Raw genomic sequence first — 18,755 nt, 5'->3', positions numbered from 1 at the left:
TGGCACAAAGCCCGCATTTATGCATGCTGACATCAGCAATGCCCGTTGTTAGGCGGTCGGCCGGGTCATTGTTTATCGATTTCCGCATCGGGCAATCCGTTTGGAGAATTTCGGCCTTGTTATTTCTCTCCCTCTACTATTATTACTCTCGTTGGATCTCTCTTGCTTGCTTCAAACGCCCCTCTCTACCTCCCCCCCCACCACGTTAAACCTCCTATAGAGGTCATTCTGGTCGGTGCGGCGTTGGATGCATATTCATTGTTTTTAAGCGTCATTGTTTAATATAGTAATCCATTATCATCCGTGTTGCTTTCCATTTGGTAAGTGTCTCCCGTGGAACCGAATTTTCCCCCTCGACATCCCCGGTTCTGCTTGGTCTACCCCCCCTAACTTGCGACTTGGACTGGATGCATATGACAGTCTTGCCAAACATGATGCTATTGAGTCGCGTTTCAATCATGCTGATCGCCAGCAGCTCCTGCACAGCAATATACCCCATCTGCGCAATTGTATTTGACCGCCTGTATTCCCTAATCGATGTCCCCGACGACCGTCCTTGCTTAATGCAAACTGTGTTGCTGCAACAATATCCCACACGCTGATTGAGATCTTCGCCCAACACTCCCTCACACAAAATGGAGGCTCTATCACCGCGATCAACGAATCAAATGCTCAAACCGAAAGTCCCGATGGAACGAAAAGTATTGGATCGCAACGCCGCCGCCGCGAGCGCCGCCCAGAAGGCCGCTACGTCCAAAAATCATGCGCCACCGCCGCCGCCGATTGTTTCCGAACCGTTGGAAGATGGAGAGCGATATAGGACCGGTCATTTTCTGGGGAAGGGTGGATTTGCCGTCTGTTATGAAGGGACATTGCAGCGCAATGGTCGCGTGTTCGCCATGAAGGTGGTTAGATCGGAGATGACCCAGAAGAAGATGCAAGAAAAGGTGCCCAACCCTTGCGCTCATCGCCAGCATGCTTGGTTATTGACCCATTCCTGCAGTTCCGAACCGAGCTTCAAATTCATTCGAAAATGCGACACTCCCATATCGTGACCTTCCACCGTGCCTTCGCGTTCGACAAGTGCATATACGTCGTCCTAGAACTCTGCCCGAACGGATCCGTGATGGACATGGTAAAGAAAAGGAAGTCTCTGAGCTTGCCGGAAGTGAGACGATTTATGATCCAGCTTTGCGGGGCCGTCAAATACTTGCATAAACGAAACGTCGCGCATCGAGATTTGAAAATGGGCAATTTATTCCTGGATAAGAATTTGGACATTAAAGTGGGGGATTTTGGGCTGGCTGCGATGATCATGTCGGAGAAGGATGAAAAGCGGAGGAGGACACTGTGCGGCACTCCGAATTATATTGCGCCAGAGGTCTTGGATAAGAGCAAAGGCGGACATACCCAGAAGGTGGACATTTGGTCATTGGGTGTAATATGGTAAGCCCCAGCCGCAGCCTCGCAGCGCAACGAAGAATACTGACCAGCGACTAGCTTTGCCATGCTCACCGGCTACCCACCGTTCCAGTCCAAAACTCAGGAGGAGATTTATAAGAAAGTGCGGAATTTGTCATACGTATGGCCCAAAGGATCAGAATGCTCGAACCACATACCACAGGAAGCGATGTCCCTAGTGAGTGCGTGTTTGAATCTATCTGAGGATGAGCGGCCAGACCCCGACGACATTGTTGAACACCCGTTCTTCAACATGTACGATGGATGCATTCCCCGCCGACTGGATCCAGTGTGCTGCTCATCACGGCCAGCCTGGCTGAAGAACGAAGAGCCTCGAGGGGATCGCATGGTTCTAGGCCATAGTTTGGAGTACGACGAAAAGCTCGCCGAGTATATAGACGACGTTGATGACTATACGCAGCGATATTACATATGCAAGGCCGCCTTTTACAGTCTCTGCGGTGTGGGGAGGAAGCCCGACGGTACCGCCCGCAAATCAACGGGCAAGAACTGCTCCAAATCTGCATGGGCTGAATGCCTGTCCGAGGAAGAAAAAGGACTCCAGCCGGTCATTCCACTACCCGAGGATATCGTCTATAGGCACCCATATGATCTAGATGGAGATTGGAGTGCACCTGAAGCAGCATTGGTTGGGCGCAAGGTTACATCATCGTTTGATGCGAGCTTACTATCAACAAAAAGCTGTGCATCAGGTCCCGGTGTGTCTACCTCGCGGACACAAGCGGCTCTAATTGCCGCTCAACAGCGACGCAAGGAATCACAGAGCCACGCAGCCACGCTTCGACAACAGGCCACCGGGAGAACTACCGTACGAAAGATCGCTTCTATTTGCGACCCACCACCATCCGCGCGACCAATGTCTGATATGCGAGGAATGGATCCGGATGGTCTCCCCGTACCGAGTGGAGGGTTGGCGGACCGGCCATTGCGCCCCAGACGAGGTGTGGCTGCTTCATACTCAGGGTCACTTCGTGGTGTGGATAGACTCCAGCCGTCCCAGTCTCTATCGAACATGCCATCGGAGACACCAGCGTTCGGGAAAACGCGCTCTCAATCCCGGAGATTGGAAGTCGCAAGCCAAGAAACCAACCGTCCTCTGCCTACTGTCAAAGAGAGGTCTACCTCTGCGACATTAGGAGAGATGACCACGAAATCCTGGCAAACCTCATCACGACCGGCCCTAGAACCGCAGAAATTCGACATGCCCATTGCACCCGCGCCGAAGGCCGAGAGACGACCACCGATAGAACCCGAACCTACCAAGGAGAATCGCGTGCGTCCCCAGGAACCCCAGGCGATGAGCCGATCCGGCAGCAAGACAACCGTGGCCAGCAACAAAGCACGATCATCCCTAGGCGTACACCCACTCTTTCACTCTCACGACCCGTACGAATTTGTGCCGCGGACGTCACAGGATGATGTAAGCGCAGATTTGCGACACATGCTGGCCAACATGGTGCCGTACTCACCGGCTCGCCGACGCGTCGCATCTCGGAGGGCACCGCACGCCTATGTCATCAAGTGGGTCGACTACACAAATCGGTATGGAATTGGCTACGTGCTCGATGACGGCAGCGTCGGCTGTGTCTTCAAGGCGGAAAACGGCCAACCCGCGAGCGGAGTTGTTCTGCGGGAAGGAGAGAAGCACATCCGCCGCAAGGCCCGGAGCCACGACAAGCAGAGGGAGAAGCCGTTTTCCTACTCGGAAGCCGACCAGCTCGTACCGCGAAATGGAAAGCTCGTCGAGTTTTACGAGAACTGCGACAATTCCCCCGAGTGTCGTGGTGGTCTTCGACGGGCACTGATCTCTCCGTCGCTTTTCGAGGTGAAGAGTGCGTCCGGCAACGCCTCCGCTGGGATCAAGGTACGGTCTAATTCTGGTATTGACTGTGCACGGGCGGACGCGGAGAAGATCAAGCGCGTCAAGCTGGTTGACCAGTTTGGCAAGTACATGATTGGATCGCTGGGGCGCCATGACGATGAGACACTCCTGGAGGACGACTTGGCGACCGATAACGACGGCCAGTTCATCAAGTTCTACCAGCGTCTGGGAAATGTGGGCGTATGGGGGTTCGGGGATGGTGCTTTTCAGGTTTGTACCCTGTTTTCCTTCCACTCTTCTTCTCTCGATTCTAATGCTGTATAGTTCAACTTCCCCGACCATACCAAGCTCGTTATTTCACCAGGTCGAACTAGGAGCTCATCACCCTGGATCGATTTCTACCACCTCTCACCATCTGCCGCGCGCTACCTCACCTCCAAAGGAAAGATGCACCCCTCTGGATTCGACACACGCGCCGTCGCATCAGACGAAGTAGGGACCTTCCTCAGCATCGCCTACGGAACCGTATCCAGCCCAATGGACGACCGAATCCGGGAAGTGCTCGAAGCCAACTCATTCCTGCAAAAGATCGTCTTCATCAAGGACGTGGCGAAAGGATGGATCAAACAGGGCCGGCTAGGCGGACAACCCGCCAAGCCAGCGGACCTTGGCAGTAGTATCTCCTCAAAGCCATCCGAAGTATTCTGGGAAGGCGCCCAGGAGCGACCACACTCCGGAGGCAGCGGGGGCAAGTTCGTCTGGGTAACGGTGGGAGCACCCGGCGGAGATGGCGAATACCGCTCCGTCTCGCTCAAGGAGAAACGAGCAGAGATGGAGCACGATCGGGAGATGGAGGCGTTGAAGGAACGGTTGAGGTTTCTGGGGGCGCCGTCCTAGGAACTGTACATTTGGCATTTGGCTTACGACGATATGACGATTTTATTTTTTTCTCTTAATTTCTTCTTCTTCTTCTTCTTCTTTTCTTTTCTTTTCTTTTCTTTTCTTTGTTTTTTTGCGTGTTTTTTTGTTTCTGTAATTTCCGGGCTGCTACACGCTCGGACGACGCCCCCGCCGCCACCACCACCACCAGCATCGAGACAGATAACGCAAGCAAAATACCATCTTTGATATCCCCTCATTCATTGTCTATTCGTCTGTCTGTCTATCACCATTGATTAAATCAAATATACCCGCATACACGAAAAAAGCAGGGGTATAGGAAGGTGGGAGAGGAGAAGGGGCCGGTTAGAGTTCAAGACCCTGACCCGGAAGGCCGAGCCGCCTCGTGTTTGTGCCTGCCCCCGAATAGGATGTCTCATTTTGCTCGAACGAGTAGAAATTGAAGGTATCCCCCGCTCGGTGTCGACGTGGCTGGCCACTAGTCTTGTTGTGGGCGGCACATCTCGTATTCAGGGTGGAATTGGTCTGGACGCCGAGATGTTGGTTGGTAGGTGGAACACCACTCGGTCAGTGTTGTGGTCTGTCTTCCTGGGTATATATAGATATGTTTTCTATCTCCCCTGTTTGGCGGCTGTAAATTTGTTGTGCTTGTAATATTTATTGTCTGTCCCAGTTCCAGTCCCTCGTTCATTCTGTCGTTAACTATTGTTAATTGACCACCCGGCCTGCTGCTACTTAATATAATCTCTATATAATTGCTATACCAACCCCACTCGCTCACCCATTTCTACAAAGAATTGGAAAGAAAGAAGAAATGTTCGCCTCCATCCTTTTCAGCACCCTCTTGGCCAGCCAAGCCCTCGCCACGGGGGTGGGCTTCAAACAAGTCAACGAGATGGGCCTCAGCAAGCGCCAGACTGACGAGTCGTTCGTCCCCGGGACCACCTACGGGTGTCCTAGCGGATGGCCTGAATGCGGGACTAGCCAGGTCTGCTATAACCCTAAGCGTGGGGATACCTGCTGTCCTGGCGGGACTTGTATGTCTTCTTTTTTTTCTTGATATCATCGTGAAGAATTAGTATAAGGTCAAGTGGCTAATGGAGTGCGATGCTTAGATGCCTGTCCGGGAGGCTCTTTCTGCCTGCAGGATGGGTACTGCTGTCCCGATGTAAGTATTCCGCCCCTCCCTCCAACTTCATGGGAATCATGAGCACTGATGGCAAGTGTAGGGCCTCGACCGCGAGTCGTGCGCCAAAAAATTCGGCGTCACCCTGAAGCCCACGACGACCGCCGAGCCGACGACCACCTCCCAGCCGACCCCGACGGATGACACCACGACCACGACGTCGACGACTACTTCGAAGGCTGTCATCCCGACGACGACTACCACTTCGGCCGGCTCGAGCTCTTCTTCGACTGTGCCGCCTCCGCCGAGCTCTGCTGGCCCGTTCAGCCCGCCGCTTTTCACGGCCGGTGCGAATGCCCTTGCTGGTGCTAAGGCGGCGGTTGTTATTGGGGCTGTTGGTGGGTTGTTGGCTATTTAGGTAGCTCTTTTTGAGGACTGGTTCGCTGGTGGACTTGCTTGTTGGTGGGTTGATGTTGATGGGTTGGTTTGATTGAGTGGGTATCGTTGAGTTTATTTGTGCTAATTTTTAATTGTTTGTTGTTGAATTACTATAATTGTTGTTGATTTTCTTTCGCGTGTCGTCATAATATTCAGTTTGTGAGTGGAGAGAATGTTTGGTTTTCGCTTCTTGAGAATCAGCTGCATTAGATCGAGCTCGTGAGTGAATTGCCCGATTGGGAATATGGACTGTATAGCCTGGCGCTCCATTCTACCTGTCGATCGGGACTGAACTGCTGCTCCTTGCCATGTGCCGAGCTGGGTCAGCTCGGGATGGACCTCTGCCGATAGTGGAGGGCGTGGCTTTCATGACACAATTCGATTTGTGTTCTTCACTCAGTTCATGAATATCAGGTGAGGAAAATCCAGTGAGAATAGAGATTTCTCCACCGGCACTGCCGAATGATATCGTCAGTCATGTATCGATCCCTGTCATGGCGACTAGTACGTAATTAGTAAGTTGTCTGGCAATCTCCCTGATGAGGAAAGGATTGCAGGATTGAGCTAATGCCGGTCAATCTTGGAGGTTCGTACGGAGTACTCCGTAGTCAAAACAAATTGATCTGGGTGAATCGCACAATCTGGTCAAAATAATCAAAGAAGAATCCAGGCCTCAACACGGGGTCTTGGGCAATGAGGCCATTGCCAACACGTGACTGTAAATTAACGACCAGAAAATAATTGTAGACAGTGAGTTGAGCTTCAAGCCCGTCCACTCGCTTCAGCTCCTGCAACCCTGCGGAGCACGAGTCAGTCTGCCTGACCCACTTCGTTCTTCAGACAGGAAAGGACAAAGAAGAAAGGGAATAGGGGAATATCAGGGTTGGGAGGGAGTCCCACACTTCGCCTGGATCCACCACTGACATCCCTTCGATCGGTGGTTCGTGGTCTCTCCTCAGCTCCACTCCTTGCTGATCCCAGGCCAATCGAGATCGCATTCCTTGAAATCCTCCCGTCGTACAGCCGCGGACTCTGCATGCAAGCTGCCAGGTCGAGGTACATTTCCAGCAATACTTTGTACGACAGACTCTCTTCCTCTCACAGACCCAATGACTAGGAGCATATAAACCTGGACCACACCCCATGTTGTCTCTGACTTGGCCAGAGCCTGGTTGTTTTGGTTTATGATCGATCAAGATTGTCACGTAGAATGCATTTGCCGATGCTGATGGTTCCAAATCATCCACTCTCCCGTCCCCACCAGCTACACCAAGTGTGGTTGGACAGTCCGCTGCTCCGTGCGGTTCGTCCACTCGGGCCATCCATATTCGACCACTGACAGGTTCCGTGCGGCACTACCGCAAACCTACCAGCGATTGACCTTTTAGACTCGGTTGAGGGTACCGTGTATGGCATGTCTCGAGCGATAGCGCATTATGACTGGCTGTGGGCTCTGGTGTTTCATCTCCCGGCAGCTCGGGCGAGCTGGCCTTTCCTCTACGGTTCATTAGACCCTGACGCGCGAAAAAGGGAAAAATCAATCCTAGATGGGGAAAACAGGATCTACTGAGGATTTTCTTGCGTATTCGTGTTTAAGTCGGACGGTGGGCGAGACTGGCACATATAGGGAGGATCGCCCTTGAATGTTGCACACTTCCACTTGTACTCTTCAATCCTCCATATTTGTTCACTGGCTCTATACTCCCATCATCTCCTTTCCACCCTTCTCCGGTCTATTCCCCCATACCTGCCATGGCTGAATACCCAACCCGCCGCAGCCTGGCAAGACGGCTGCTAACCGCCTTCCTGGACCATCATGACTCGAGCCTGCCCACCACACACCCGCCGCCGCCCCCTGGAGTTCCCCCAATGCTGCAAATGAACAATGAGTCCTGCGACTCCCGACCAAAACTCCTAACAATTGCGCGCACCGACCAGAGCACCTTGATCCCACCCCAGGACAAGCTGCTGATGTTCCGCGCGCTGATGGGCATCGAGAACGTGCCAGCGCTGACAACATTGCACCACTACCAGCGCACCATCCAGAACGTGGGCATCTACACGCGTGTGGTACGCGCCGAAGAAACCGCCGCCCAACGTTATCGTCTATTTTCTATCCTGATCAACACATGTCTGGGCGTTCAGATCGTAGTGGCAGCCGCTCTGACAGCGCTAGGAGCGGCCGCGGGCCCCCATTCAGCTGTCACGACCTTCGGCGCAATCAACACAATCGTGGCCGGCGTGCTGACCTACCTCAAAGGCTCAGGGCTACCAGACCGACTCAAGCACTACCAGAACGAGTGGGGGAACATTCGCGAGTATATTGAGCAGCGCGAGCGCGAACTCTGTCTGGACGGATGCATTTTGGACGTCCATGAGGAGATACTGTTCATCGAGCATCTGTACGAGGGCGTTAAGCGGGAGATTGAATCGACGAAGAGCGGAGGAGAGAATCGCTCGACGGCGCAGGACAGACACATACAGCGATCGTTTCTCCCGCCGCAGCAGCGACAGCAGGAGCAGCAGCAGCAATCACCCGATCCCAACGGCCAGGTGACTGCTCCGGACCCGGCGCTGGTAAAGGAGAAGAACTGACTCAGGTGACATGATTTGCGGTTTTTTTCCTTGCCATTTGATATTTGATGTATATTGTATATTGCACTGTATCACGCTCCTCTTTATATGTCTGAACTTCACCTTAGAAGCTGTTCACAAAAGCTGTGTCCCCATCTTGTCTGCATATATATATTTGATTGCTATTAATGTACTGAACCTGAGTCTCATTTAACAAGTTATCAATGGTTATTTAGCTATAGCCAACACTTTACAACTAGTGGACCACTTGTTGTTAAAGTTGATTATTGGTGGAACTTTGTAGATAGAATGTCAGATGTAATACGCATGAACCAACAAACGGACAGAGACAATAGCATAGTCAATTGATAGATTTGGAGTTTGTACTACCCCAGAAAACCCAGATAGTAAGTACAGCAACTATACTTCTAGCGTAAATAAGTTGCAATAACAAGTACACACAGAGATAGGTGATCGGAGAAATAGTATAGTAGGATCGTCTGATTTCTTTCCGAATTCTCCACCCCCACTCTGACTTTATCGGTCGATTGCAACCATCATATTTATCACTTGAACACTCTCTCTACACATTTATCCAAGTATTATTATATCTTTCATCTGTTGTTAATTCTAGATTGAGTGCTCTTATCCATTGGATATCTACAACACGACCTATCTACAGATCTCAGTCCACCAATCCTCAACTCAATCCCAACTCCAACAATCCAGCCCAAAGAAAAGAAAAAAAGAAGAAAAAAACAACCATACATATAGACCAAATCGAGAAACCAAATATATAAATCAACATGCCAGAAATCCGCATCCACCCCGCAACCGAACCCGACGCCACCACCCTAGCCACAATCTTCACAACAAGCTTCACCACTGACATCGACCTCGCCATGTTCCCGCCCACCCCCGCCGTCCACAACTGGTGGACCCGCGTCTTCGCAGCCGACATTGCACGCACACCCAGCACACGGGTCTTCAAAGCCGTCGACGACGCCACCGGCAAGGTCGCCGGGTACGCCGTGTGGGCGCTACCGGGGTGCGCGCACGCGGGAGACGACGAGATGCCGCCGTTCCCGGCGGAGTGTGATGCGGGACTGTGCGAGAGGTTTTTTGGCGCGATGGATGAGATGATGGATGTTGTGATGTGTGGAGTGGAGGGGTTTTATTGTTTGTTTTTCTTTTCCTTCTTTTCCCCTCATACTTGTTTGGTCCTTTGTGGTGCTTGTTTTGATACGATGCTGACTGGGGTTGCTAGATTTGAAAATGCTGGCTACGCGGCCTGAGTACCGCGGACAGGGGATAGCGTCACGGCTGCTGCGGTGGGGTATGGAGAGGGCAGAGGAGGAGAAGGTGCCTGTGTTTTTGAGCAGTTCGCCTGCTGGGAAGAGTGTGTATGAGCGGGCGGGGTTTGAGGAGAAGGCGATGAGGGTGCTTGATGGGGGGTATCAGCAGAGGTATTTCGTTTGGAGGCCGGATGGGTGTTGAGTGTCTACATATATGTGTATATCTATTGTATGCGGATGAGTTTTTGATCTTGATTTCGCGAGATACTTTGTATATTATACTTTGAGATGGTCTCTAGAACAGTCCCATTGTAGGTTTTGACTGCTGTCACCGATGCAGATCTGATCTGTATGGCGGGTTGATGCAGAACGCATCATGCATGTCGGGATCCCCTATACCACTGCTTTCTATACCACACGAGTCTATCCAAGACGATCAGGGTGAACCATGACCGATTCCTGTGCTGATTGCGCGATGATATCGTGGGCAGATATAACTAGACTAGTAGCCTCGGCTTAATAATGCGGAGAAAAAATCGCTGATAAGAACCGCAAAAGCCCCACGTTCGCGATTCCTACCAGCGCCTCTGCAACATACAATATAGAAAGACATAGAACAGTTCCCCGAATATACCATAGCATTATCACAACCATGGGCGACGCAGCGCTGCCAAGAGAACACCTCCTGATCGCCTTCTTTGAGCCCCTCCCGCCGGGCATGGAAGAGGACATCAAGGCCAAATTCCCCAATGTCGATACCTCAACCGTCATATTACCTGGAGGGGCAGACGTCCCAACTGGTAAGCCATTGTCTCACGATGTCACAAACAGCAACTGAGAAAGAGCCAGACGCCATCCAACACGCAACCATCCTCGTCACCTTCACGAACCTCCCGCGCCCCGAAGACGCCCACAAGTACGCCTCCACCACACCCCCCCTCTCCAACCAAACAATCCAACACCAACACTAACACTAACACCAAACAAAGCATCAAACTATTCCACTTCTTCTCCGCCGGCATCGACCACCTCATCCACCACCCCACCCTCCAAGACCCCGCAACCGCGCCACCACCAGCTCCGGCATCCACGGCCCCCCAATCGCCGAATGGACCCTCATGAACTGGCTCATCTCCTCCCGCAAATTCATCTCCACCTACGAGAACCAGAAGAAACACCACTGGGGCGGCATCACCTCCTACATGCACGGCATGCACGACCAAGTCGGCAAAACAGTCGGCATCCTCGGCTACGGCAGCATCGGGCGACAGATCGGGCGCGCCGCCTCTGCGCTCGGCATGCGCGTGCACGCCTTCACCGCGTCGCCGCGCCTCACGCCAGACTCCAGACGCGACAGGGGGTACATCGTGCCCGGGACGGGCGACGCCGACGGCGCGATCCCGGCATCGTGGCACCACGGGACGGATAGGGAGTCCGTCCGTGCGTTCCTGAACCTGGGCCTCGACCACCTCGTCGTGTCGCTGCCGTTGACGCCGCAGACGACGCATTTGCTAGGCGAGGAGGAGTTCCGCATTTTGTCCGATGCTGTGTCGCCGCAGCGGCCGAGGCCGTTCGTCACGAATATTGCCCGCGGGAAGGTCCTCGATCAGGATGCGTTGATCGCGGCGCTGACGACGGGTGTGTTGGGCGGTGCGGCGCTTGATGTCGCCGATCCGGAACCCCTGCCGGCTGATCATCCGCTGTGGGAGGCGCCCAACTGCCACATTAGTCCGCATGTGAGCTCCCTGGGGAAGGAGTACTTCCCGCGGTCGTTTGACGTGCTGAAAGAGAATCTGGGGCGGATGGAGAGGGGCGAGGAGCTGGTGAATGAATATAAGAGGGGGAAGGCATATTAATTGCTGACTCACGACACACATAACGAACGCCCCTTATTATTACTAGTATATATTTTTATGGTTACTTTTGAGTACATACATACCGCAGACATGGTTGGAACAGTAACATTCTGGTGATCAAGATCAAGATTGAGATCAAGACATGACCCATCCTCGGACGCTCTCCTCAACGACAACTCCGGCCACTCCACAGCCGAGCACAACCCATGACCACGGGTTCGAGATCTCGCTCAGCGCGGGCCAGAACCGGTTCTTCTCCTGCCGCCACGCCTGCAGCTGCTCGTACTTCTCCTTGTCATACTTGGTGTATCGCTCCTCCTGTCCGGTCTCGTTCTCCTTGTCGCCGCCAAACAAGCGAAGGAACAGGTAGTTGGCCACGGGACCAAGGAGCACCACGGGGTTGAGTCCGTTGGCGATGTTAAGCAGTGCGAATGAAGCATGGACGAGGGCATCACCCAGGTAACTACACATGTCAGCACATCAAGAAACCACGGGAATAAAACGAAAAAAGAGCCAAGGAAGAGAAGGAAACAAGGAAAAAACCTACTTAGGATGTCTCACAACACTCCACACCCCCTCGCGACACAAATCCCCCCTCTTATGCTTATACAACCCCAACTGCAAATCCGCCAACGTCTCCAACGCAAACCCGACCCCAAAAACAGCCACCCCAAGCGTCCTCGCCACCCCCGCAACATCCACCCCCCCACAGCAGCGGCTCAAATCCAGCACGCCCTGCCCGGGCAGCCGGAACGGCACCGTAAACGGCAGCGAGATGATCGTCAGCGCAGCCGCCTCAGGCAAGAACACCTTCCAGAGCGCGTTATCCCAAAAGCCAGGATCCTGCTTCTTCATCTCCTCGTAGCGGGCGTCGTCCTTTCCGCGCTCGACGGACCGCGCAGCGATGTGGTACAGCAGGCGCGAGCCCCACGCGGTGACGCAGCCCAGGAGCACCTTCTGCGACCAGGGGAGGGCGCGCCAGGTGGTGCTCAGCGAGGGCGAGGCGCGCGTGATGTTGTGGCGGTGGGAGAAGATTGGTTGGCCGAGGGCGGCCCACCAGGCGTTGAGGACTTGTGTCGCGGGCCAGGCGCAGTCTTTGAGGTCGGCTCTGTTGGCGGTGCGTGCGGCGACGTAGGTTGCGACTGAGATGGCTGCGTTGAGCGTGAAGGAGGGGAGGATGGTGGACTTGACGAGCCCGATGTCGCTGAGGTTGCTACCGCTGCCGGGGCCGGATCTGGGGACGCCGGGCCTGTATGGTGTTGTTGTGTCTTTGCCTCCCTGTGAGTAATCGTGGAGGGAGTGGCTTAGTTCGCCTAGCGGCGTTGGGCTGGCGCTGTATATCTCCATGTTTCTGGGTTGCCTTTGCCCTTGATCTCACATGGTATTGGGAAGGTTGAGTAGGGTTTGGATGGGAGCTTTGTAGTTTTGTGAGAGAAGTCTGGGGCGAGGAAAGGTTGATGTCACTGTTATGTAAGGCGGTTGGCTCCATGTGACGGTGGTATCTTCCCGATTAGGAAATCCAGGGCCCGGATGCGAGGGTAGATTGAGGTGCGGAGCATGTCATGACATCATCATTGATCTATGTACTACCTCTATTGCGATAAGGTACAGAGTAGTATATGAGAAAGATTCAAGTAAGCATCAGATAATGATGGTAACTACATCAAGCAATTGATAAACGGCAACCCGGTCTTGTCTTGGACCTCCTTGAGTGCTTGTACAAGCTTGTCATCCTCCAGTCCTTCGGAACAAGCTGCAGGCCAACAAGGGGTCTTCGTGCCTGGCCGTGAGTGTATTATGAAGCCTTGGGTAAGTACTAAAGGTAAAAATGGACCGCTTGTGATTGTAGACATGCAAAAAGATGAAGCAGCAGAGCACAACGCTAGTTCATGTCGAATATAAATATAGGCACATAAGATATATCTCAATATATAGTCATTAATCGTTATTGTTCACAAGTTCGTTCAGGGCAGAGAAATCAAATGTCAGGTTAGGACTATCAGATTCGTTCTCAGTCCGATATTGTGTTTTGGTCAAAGCTGACAATCGACGGGTCCAGAGCCCGATCAAGTCAGGTTGAAGATCGCCGTCAAAGGCTTGAGAATCGTGACCATTACTAGTGTATACGTCAGAAGCAAGTGCTTCGTTCGATTTCGTCGATATAAGGGACAGATCAGTAGGTAAGATCAAGCTAACATCATGCAAGTCACATCCATTGGGGATTCTCTCCAAAGGCAGTTTGTGGGTGGTCTTCCGTCGTAGATTTTTGTTTCTAGATGGGTCATCTTGCCGAGGGATACTTTGATATCGCATGAGATATGCCCTTGGGTCATGCGGATTGATGACAGGTCTGGTTGTAGATCGACTCGGTCCCTCGTCAGTAGCGGGCTCCGAATGAAGCGCTGCTCGTGCAGCAAGATATCTACTGAGGTGCGGTGAGCTAGAAGGTGTGGATGGCTCCACACGATCCCTGATCCGCTCTCGATGTTTTTTGATAGCTTCTCTTTTTCGATGCTCGAAATCCAGTGCCTCTTCTAGTTCTGGGTTTTGGTCAGGTTTGGCGGATTCATGCAGTCTAGCTGACCACTTTTCAAGGACTGGAAGCTCACGTCGCTTGCCAGTGGTGGCTAGAGCTGGTGCAGCGGATGATCCGAGTAGATTAGAGCGTGGAGGCTCTGCTTCCGGTGCTGGGGATGTGTGCGACCTTGCGCTAGTGGTACATTGGGCATCTTGCGTTGCGCCCTGTGATGCCGACGAGCCCGATGACGACGCATCTCCGGATCCAAACCGACCACGCGCTAGTCGGCTCAAGGATGATTCCGTCTGGGTATCATCTGGATTTTCTTCCGCGGCGCTTTGAGAAAGCGAAACCTGCGTTGTCCGGGAAAAGATGGTATCCAGAGCACCGTTCCCGTACCGTTCTCGATCAAAGTCCCTAGAGGCGCGTAAGGATTGTCCTTGCGGCGATCCTGTTAGGCGCGACTGTTGAACTCGTGACGACGACATTCGTGGATTTGGGGAAGGATTCGAAAGAGACGTGTCGGTCGAAGATGGGCTTGGTGGGAACGATTTTCGACTGTGGTCATTCTGTTTCCTTTGCGATCTTCTCTGCGTAGGGGCTCCATGGTTCGAAGATAAGGTCACCACTGCACTTCCAGTCCCTTTGGTCCCATTTTCGCGAACTGGCACGTTTAATTTGGTGATTGACCAAGGGTTGATAAATTGCGATTCCTTCGAGTGCGAACCTGGTGCCGGAGGACTTTCAACGGCCACATTATTTTCACTTTGCTCGGGAGATTGGCATACACTGCTGGTCGTATTGGCACCAGATGATGGATTGGTGGATGAGCGAGCAGGGGTATATCGCGATGATTGGTAGCCGTCAGGACTCCTAGGTTGTCGGACGGGTTGAGGACTAGTCTGTGCAAGGAGGAGGCCAAACCCGCCTTCTCGTATAGGTTCTTTGCCCTTGGGCGGGCTAGCTTTTTTCTGTTCCATTTCCATATAGTCTCCATATACATTCGCCATAAAGTCTTTTAATACGGACAAAAACTGCTCCCGATCTTCAAACAGTATATCATCTTTAGCTGGCTCAATGTTGACGTCGTACCGCTCTTCCAAGCTTTTGACGTGCAAGCAAAGAACCGGATCTGTGATCGTCGGGACAAGTCCCTTGCGAGAACAAGCCGACCGGATATATGATTTGTAGATTTTTGTGACGTCGCGGCCAAGCCCTCTGGCCGAGGACAATGGCCTACCATCCACGCTGATATGTTGCCCAGCGTTGTTTGATTTAGCGATATCTGCAATCGTTAGACGAGTAAATCTTTTGAAGGAAATTTCACATTACCATTATCAGGGTTGAGAAGAACCGCAGTCAGCACGAAATCAGTATTCTGCTCTGAAGGTACTTCTTGAACTGCGACCTCGTCCGGTGGCCACTTCTTGACGATGCAAGCAGAAGCCATCTCCATGCCAACGATTTTGATCGCTGCATCCATGAGTGTTGGATCTGGTCCCGGGGCATACATGAAATTATTCTTCTCATTTTTTGCCTTCAGTACTCTGAAACACAACCTCTTCGAAGGTTGAGCGATGGCGTAGGCTTGTAACAATTTCTTGACTCTCCCTAGGGTTTTGACTGTGCTTCTGAGTGTGGTTTGTCTTCGAACGGGTATGTGTTTGAAAAGGTCCACGACCCGAACAGAAGTTCCAACTGGATGAGATGCGCGTTGAGTGCTACACAGTATCGTTAGACCTTGCTCATCCAGTAATATAAGAATACTTACCTAATGGGTACACCGTCTCTGCCGTATTTGATGCTGGATCCTACCAATTCTGAGTCCACCCTAGTACTAACAGTCACTCCACCCGAAATTTCGGCCATACTGGCTAAGGCCTCGCCTCTAAAGCCGAGGTGTTTGGACCCGACTTCTCTCAGATCCTCGACTGTTTCGATCTTGCTCGTGTAGGCACGTTTACAAACCACAGGATGGTCACTGGAAGGTATGCCATGGCCATTGTCTTTCACCTGAATGAGGTCGACGGTATTTGCAGAGATATCAACAAATATCGACGTAGCCGAAGCATCCAGTGCATTGTCTACAAGCTCTTTGACCACCGAGCAGGGGTCAGAGATGACTGATGTTGCACCAATCGCCCGAATGGTGGTCGGGGGGAGGGCCGTGATCGGCATTATCAATGGTGGCCCTGCAGGCGGCGAACCATGGTTATGGATTGGCCTAACAGGGATGCCAGATATCAATCGAAGGAGAATGATATAAATAAGTATACTATAAGAAACGGAACGATATCACTGATGTAAGGTGTATACGCAGCGAGCGAGTGGTGACATGAGATGTATTGAGTGGAAATGAAGTATTTCCACGCACATTGTTCGGGGATATCGGGGTCAGCCACGTGAGCTGAGTCATCAGAACTCCGCCAAGAAGAGAAGCATCCCCTCTCGACAAATCAACGACAAACATTCGTTTCTGACACCTACATGGTCACTGAATCCAAAAATGCTGTGTTCAGCCTTCTCGATATCGCAGCTGGCGATACCGAGTGTGTCTCTTCTTATTAGTTTTCTCGCATACACCTCACAATATCTCCTTCTGAACTTCGAACCTGCGCCGATCACAGACGGCGAGCTACTGTGGGTCAACGTTTTCGCGCTCTGCATATGGATATGCTACTACCGGGCCTGTTCCGTGGATCCGGGGCGTATTCCCAAGGGCTGGCAGCTCCAAGACAGTAAACAACTGGAATCCGACCGTGCAAGTGGGCGATCACGGTGGTGTCGTAGATGTGAAGCTTTCAAGCCGCCCCGAGCGCACCACTGTAAAACGTGTCAAAGGTGGACATGACCGTAGCTCGGCCTGTGACTAGTCATATATGCTGATTTTCGGATCTAGATGCATTCCAAAGATGGACCATCACTGTCCATGGACTTCGAATTGTGTCTCGCATTTTACGTTTCCGCATTTCATCCGGTTTCTCTTTTACGCGGTGACGGGCATGACCTATCTTGAGACTTGCTTATGGGAAAGAGGTGCTATCATTTGGGCTTCTAGACACCATCCGAGCGTAAGCAATTATCGCCCGGGCCTGTCGCCTTTTGCTAATCTTGTTTAGTACATGGGGCCTAGTGTCATCCAGATAGGCCACCTGTTTATTCTGTTTGTAGTGAACAGCTTGACCATATTTGTGCTCTCTATTCTACTCGCCCGAACGGCCTGGAGTCTTATATTCAATACCACCGTCATCGAGACATGGGAAATTGAACGACACGAAACCCTGTTGCGACGGGCTAAACACTTTCATGGGTACCTGACGAGTCCCCATGGGACTCGAGTGCATATCAGGAAGCAAGAATTCCCCTATGACATTGGAATATGGGACAACATCAAGGCTGGAATGGGTGGAAGTTCAAATGTGAGTCTACCACGTATATCAAAGACCATGACTAACATCTCTTGCTCAGGTCCTTGGCTGGTTCTGGCCTCTGTCAAGAACGTCCAACCCTTCCACGGGTTTGGAGTTTGAAACCAATGGGTTCGAAAGTTAGTATACAGCTGTTTTTCCCGAGAGCCGAGCTAACTCTGGTAGATTCAAACCTCTCATGGCCACCACCGGACCCCGATCGCATCCCCATGCCTGCGCCGCGAGCGAAGGGCAACCTGTCTCCCGAAGCAGAGGCCTCTGGATACGAGGACAACCAGTCCCCCTCCAGTGACCCATCAAAAACCAGTAATGGTCTGGCCATCCAGCGGCGCCGGCGCTTCCATCAAAGGATTGATCAGAAGACCGATGAAGCCGAGAACTCAGCAGAGTCTAGCTCAGCCGACAGCGATCAGTCGGATGACGGCGAACAAGCGTGGAGGAACTCGGAAGGCGAGCGGCTTCGTGATTTCGGTGTCGACGAGGATGCCGAGTTCTATGATGAAGAGGATATCCCACTGGCTATTTTAGTTCAGCAAAGAGCACAGGCGGCGTTGAAGCAAGTAACCTAATACGGGCTTTTGTATATAAGAAGTAGGAAGGATCGAAGCATTGGTAAAGCAGGACATCTCAAGGGTTTCATGATTCCTCCTGTTCATACGCAACGTAACATTAGTGGCTCTCGATATCTTGCTGAGGACGAGTCAGGCGAAAAAACTTCGTGGTGGGACCAGTGTAAGGCCCGGTGAAATTTCGAGACACCTAACCGTGTTGTATCACGTCTAGACGCCCGGGATTTTATTTGAGAGACCTCCAGGCTTGAGACTCATACCATGGTTATCGATATATTCTGCTGCATAGCCATGCTCAGCGATATCATCCATACTATCTCGACTCACTTGGCTTCGCAGTAATCTTGAAATTACTATAACAAGAACATAGTGGTCGCGAAGTGGGTACGGATGGACTTCATACAATCCAGCTCCAGGTAATCGAGATGTCTGTTCGGGGTCTTTCTGGATGATAGGTAGGGCTGCTTCCATTTAGGTAAACGCCGTACTGACTGTCATAAATTGCATAAATCATTATATGATCCCATATCTGGATAATGCCGTGCACAAAGTAAATCATCGATGGATATATGGGCAGAGCCGGTATTGGTTGCCGATGACGCCATCCCACGGAGGCCTCTGATTGGCTGCCTTATGGGCATAGCAGCGATCTTTTGTGCTGTGCCAGCATTAGCCTGTGGGGATTTAATTAGAGGTATAAAGGTAGACATTACCGCTGACATGGACCTGAGATACTTCATCTTCCCT

General features: G+C 52.1%; 8 protein-coding genes across 8 annotated transcripts; 6 read left to right on the top strand and 2 right to left on the bottom strand.

Annotated features, from left to right (window-relative positions):
* Positions 1-203: 203 nt before the first annotated feature.
* Positions 204-4,222, top strand: P168DRAFT_248208 (serine/threonine protein kinase). Its single transcript, XM_024834110.1, has 5 exons — positions 204-320; positions 476-947; positions 1,004-1,446; positions 1,501-3,574; positions 3,629-4,222. The coding sequence occupies exons 2-5, from the start codon at positions 636-638 to the stop codon at positions 4,199-4,201; spliced, it is 3,402 nt and encodes a 1,133-aa protein (XP_024695711.1). The 5' UTR covers positions 204-320; positions 476-635; the 3' UTR covers positions 4,202-4,222.
* Positions 4,223-4,731: 509 nt separating this feature from the next.
* Positions 4,732-5,799, top strand: P168DRAFT_88317 (uncharacterized protein). The gene is made up of 3 exons (XM_024842197.1): positions 4,732-5,241; positions 5,320-5,372; positions 5,434-5,799. Exons 1-3 carry the CDS (start codon positions 5,019-5,021, stop codon positions 5,746-5,748), a joined length of 591 nt encoding a protein of 196 aa, XP_024695710.1. The 5' UTR covers positions 4,732-5,018; the 3' UTR covers positions 5,749-5,799.
* Positions 5,800-7,337: 1,538 nt separating this feature from the next.
* P168DRAFT_287609 (uncharacterized protein) lies at positions 7,338-8,410 on the top strand. The gene has a single exon (XM_024836609.1). It carries the CDS (start codon positions 7,521-7,523, stop codon positions 8,361-8,363), a length of 843 nt encoding a protein of 280 aa, XP_024695709.1. The 5' UTR covers positions 7,338-7,520; the 3' UTR covers positions 8,364-8,410.
* A 738-nt stretch (positions 8,411-9,148) lies between these two features.
* P168DRAFT_279114 (GNAT family N-acetyltransferase) lies at positions 9,149-9,839 on the top strand (the record flags this gene model as incomplete). The annotated part of the gene is made up of 2 exons (XM_024835755.1): positions 9,149-9,521; positions 9,610-9,839. 2 exons carry the CDS (start codon positions 9,149-9,151, stop codon positions 9,837-9,839), a joined length of 603 nt encoding a protein of 200 aa, XP_024695708.1.
* Positions 9,840-10,130: 291 nt separating this feature from the next.
* Positions 10,131-11,493, top strand: P168DRAFT_324558 (D-isomer specific 2-hydroxyacid dehydrogenase family protein; the record flags this gene model as incomplete). Its single annotated transcript, XM_024840858.1, has 3 exons — positions 10,131-10,437; positions 10,487-10,553; positions 10,692-11,493. The coding sequence occupies exons 1-3, from the start codon at positions 10,290-10,292 to the stop codon at positions 11,491-11,493; spliced, it is 1,017 nt and encodes a 338-aa protein (XP_024695707.1). The 5' UTR covers positions 10,131-10,289.
* Positions 11,494-11,628: 135 nt separating this feature from the next.
* On the bottom strand, positions 11,629-12,840 carry P168DRAFT_279112 (DUF1295 domain protein; the record flags this gene model as incomplete). Its single annotated transcript, XM_024835754.1, has 2 exons — positions 11,629-11,956; positions 12,041-12,840. 2 exons carry the CDS (start codon positions 12,838-12,840, stop codon positions 11,629-11,631), a joined length of 1,128 nt encoding a protein of 375 aa, XP_024695706.1.
* Positions 12,841-13,172: 332 nt separating this feature from the next.
* Positions 13,173-16,189, bottom strand: P168DRAFT_264057 (putative DNA mismatch repair protein; the record flags this gene model as incomplete). Its single annotated transcript, XM_024834838.1, has 3 exons — positions 13,173-15,296; positions 15,344-15,732; positions 15,783-16,189. 3 exons carry the CDS (start codon positions 16,187-16,189, stop codon positions 13,432-13,434), a joined length of 2,661 nt encoding a protein of 886 aa, XP_024695705.1. The 3' UTR covers positions 13,173-13,431.
* A 310-nt stretch (positions 16,190-16,499) lies between these two features.
* Positions 16,500-18,047, top strand: pfa4 (putative palmitoyltransferase with autoacylation activity Pfa4). Its single transcript, XM_024840857.1, has 5 exons — positions 16,500-16,852; positions 16,911-17,082; positions 17,131-17,430; positions 17,480-17,558; positions 17,605-18,047. The coding sequence occupies exons 1-5, from the start codon at positions 16,518-16,520 to the stop codon at positions 18,006-18,008; spliced, it is 1,290 nt and encodes a 429-aa protein (XP_024695704.1). The 5' UTR covers positions 16,500-16,517; the 3' UTR covers positions 18,009-18,047.
* Positions 18,048-18,755: the final 708 nt, after the last annotated feature.

This window comes from Aspergillus campestris (assembly GCF_002847485.1).
Source record: "Aspergillus campestris IBT 28561 chromosome Unknown P168scaffold_2, whole genome shotgun sequence".
Classification (NCBI taxonomy): domain Eukaryota; kingdom Fungi; phylum Ascomycota; class Eurotiomycetes; order Eurotiales; family Aspergillaceae; genus Aspergillus; species Aspergillus campestris.
This window is presented reverse-complemented; position numbering and strand designations above follow the sequence as displayed.

What these genes read in the sequence shown, in the direction of transcription:
- P168DRAFT_248208 (XM_024834110.1), top strand. Translation starts at nt 636, where the DNA reads ATGGAGGCTCTATCACCGCGATCAACGAATCAAATGCTCAAACCGAAA. An exon ending in AGAAGAAGATGCAAGAAAAG is followed by an intron (nt 948 to 1,003) that starts GTGCCCAACCCT and finishes CCATTCCTGCAG; the next exon opens with TTCCGAACCGAGCTTCAAAT. An exon ending in TGGTCATTGGGTGTAATATG is followed by an intron (nt 1,447 to 1,500) that starts GTAAGCCCCAGC and finishes ACCAGCGACTAG; the next exon opens with CTTTGCCATGCTCACCGGCT.
- P168DRAFT_88317 (XM_024842197.1), top strand. Translation starts at nt 5,019, where the DNA reads ATGTTCGCCTCCATCCTTTTCAGCACCCTCTTGGCCAGCCAAGCCCTC. An exon ending in CTGCTGTCCTGGCGGGACTT is followed by an intron (nt 5,242 to 5,319) that starts GTATGTCTTCTT and finishes TGCGATGCTTAG; the next exon opens with ATGCCTGTCCGGGAGGCTCT. An exon ending in ATGGGTACTGCTGTCCCGAT is followed by an intron (nt 5,373 to 5,433) that starts GTAAGTATTCCG and finishes TGGCAAGTGTAG; the next exon opens with GGCCTCGACCGCGAGTCGTG.
- P168DRAFT_287609 (XM_024836609.1), top strand. Translation starts at nt 7,521, where the DNA reads ATGGCTGAATACCCAACCCGCCGCAGCCTGGCAAGACGGCTGCTAACC.
- pfa4 (XM_024840857.1), top strand. Translation starts at nt 16,518, where the DNA reads ATGCTGTGTTCAGCCTTCTCGATATCGCAGCTGGCGATACCGAGTGTG. An exon ending in CACTGTAAAACGTGTCAAAG is followed by an intron (nt 16,853 to 16,910) that starts GTGGACATGACC and finishes TTTCGGATCTAG; the next exon opens with ATGCATTCCAAAGATGGACC. An exon ending in TGAAACCAATGGGTTCGAAA is followed by an intron (nt 17,559 to 17,604) that starts GTTAGTATACAG and finishes TAACTCTGGTAG; the next exon opens with ATTCAAACCTCTCATGGCCA.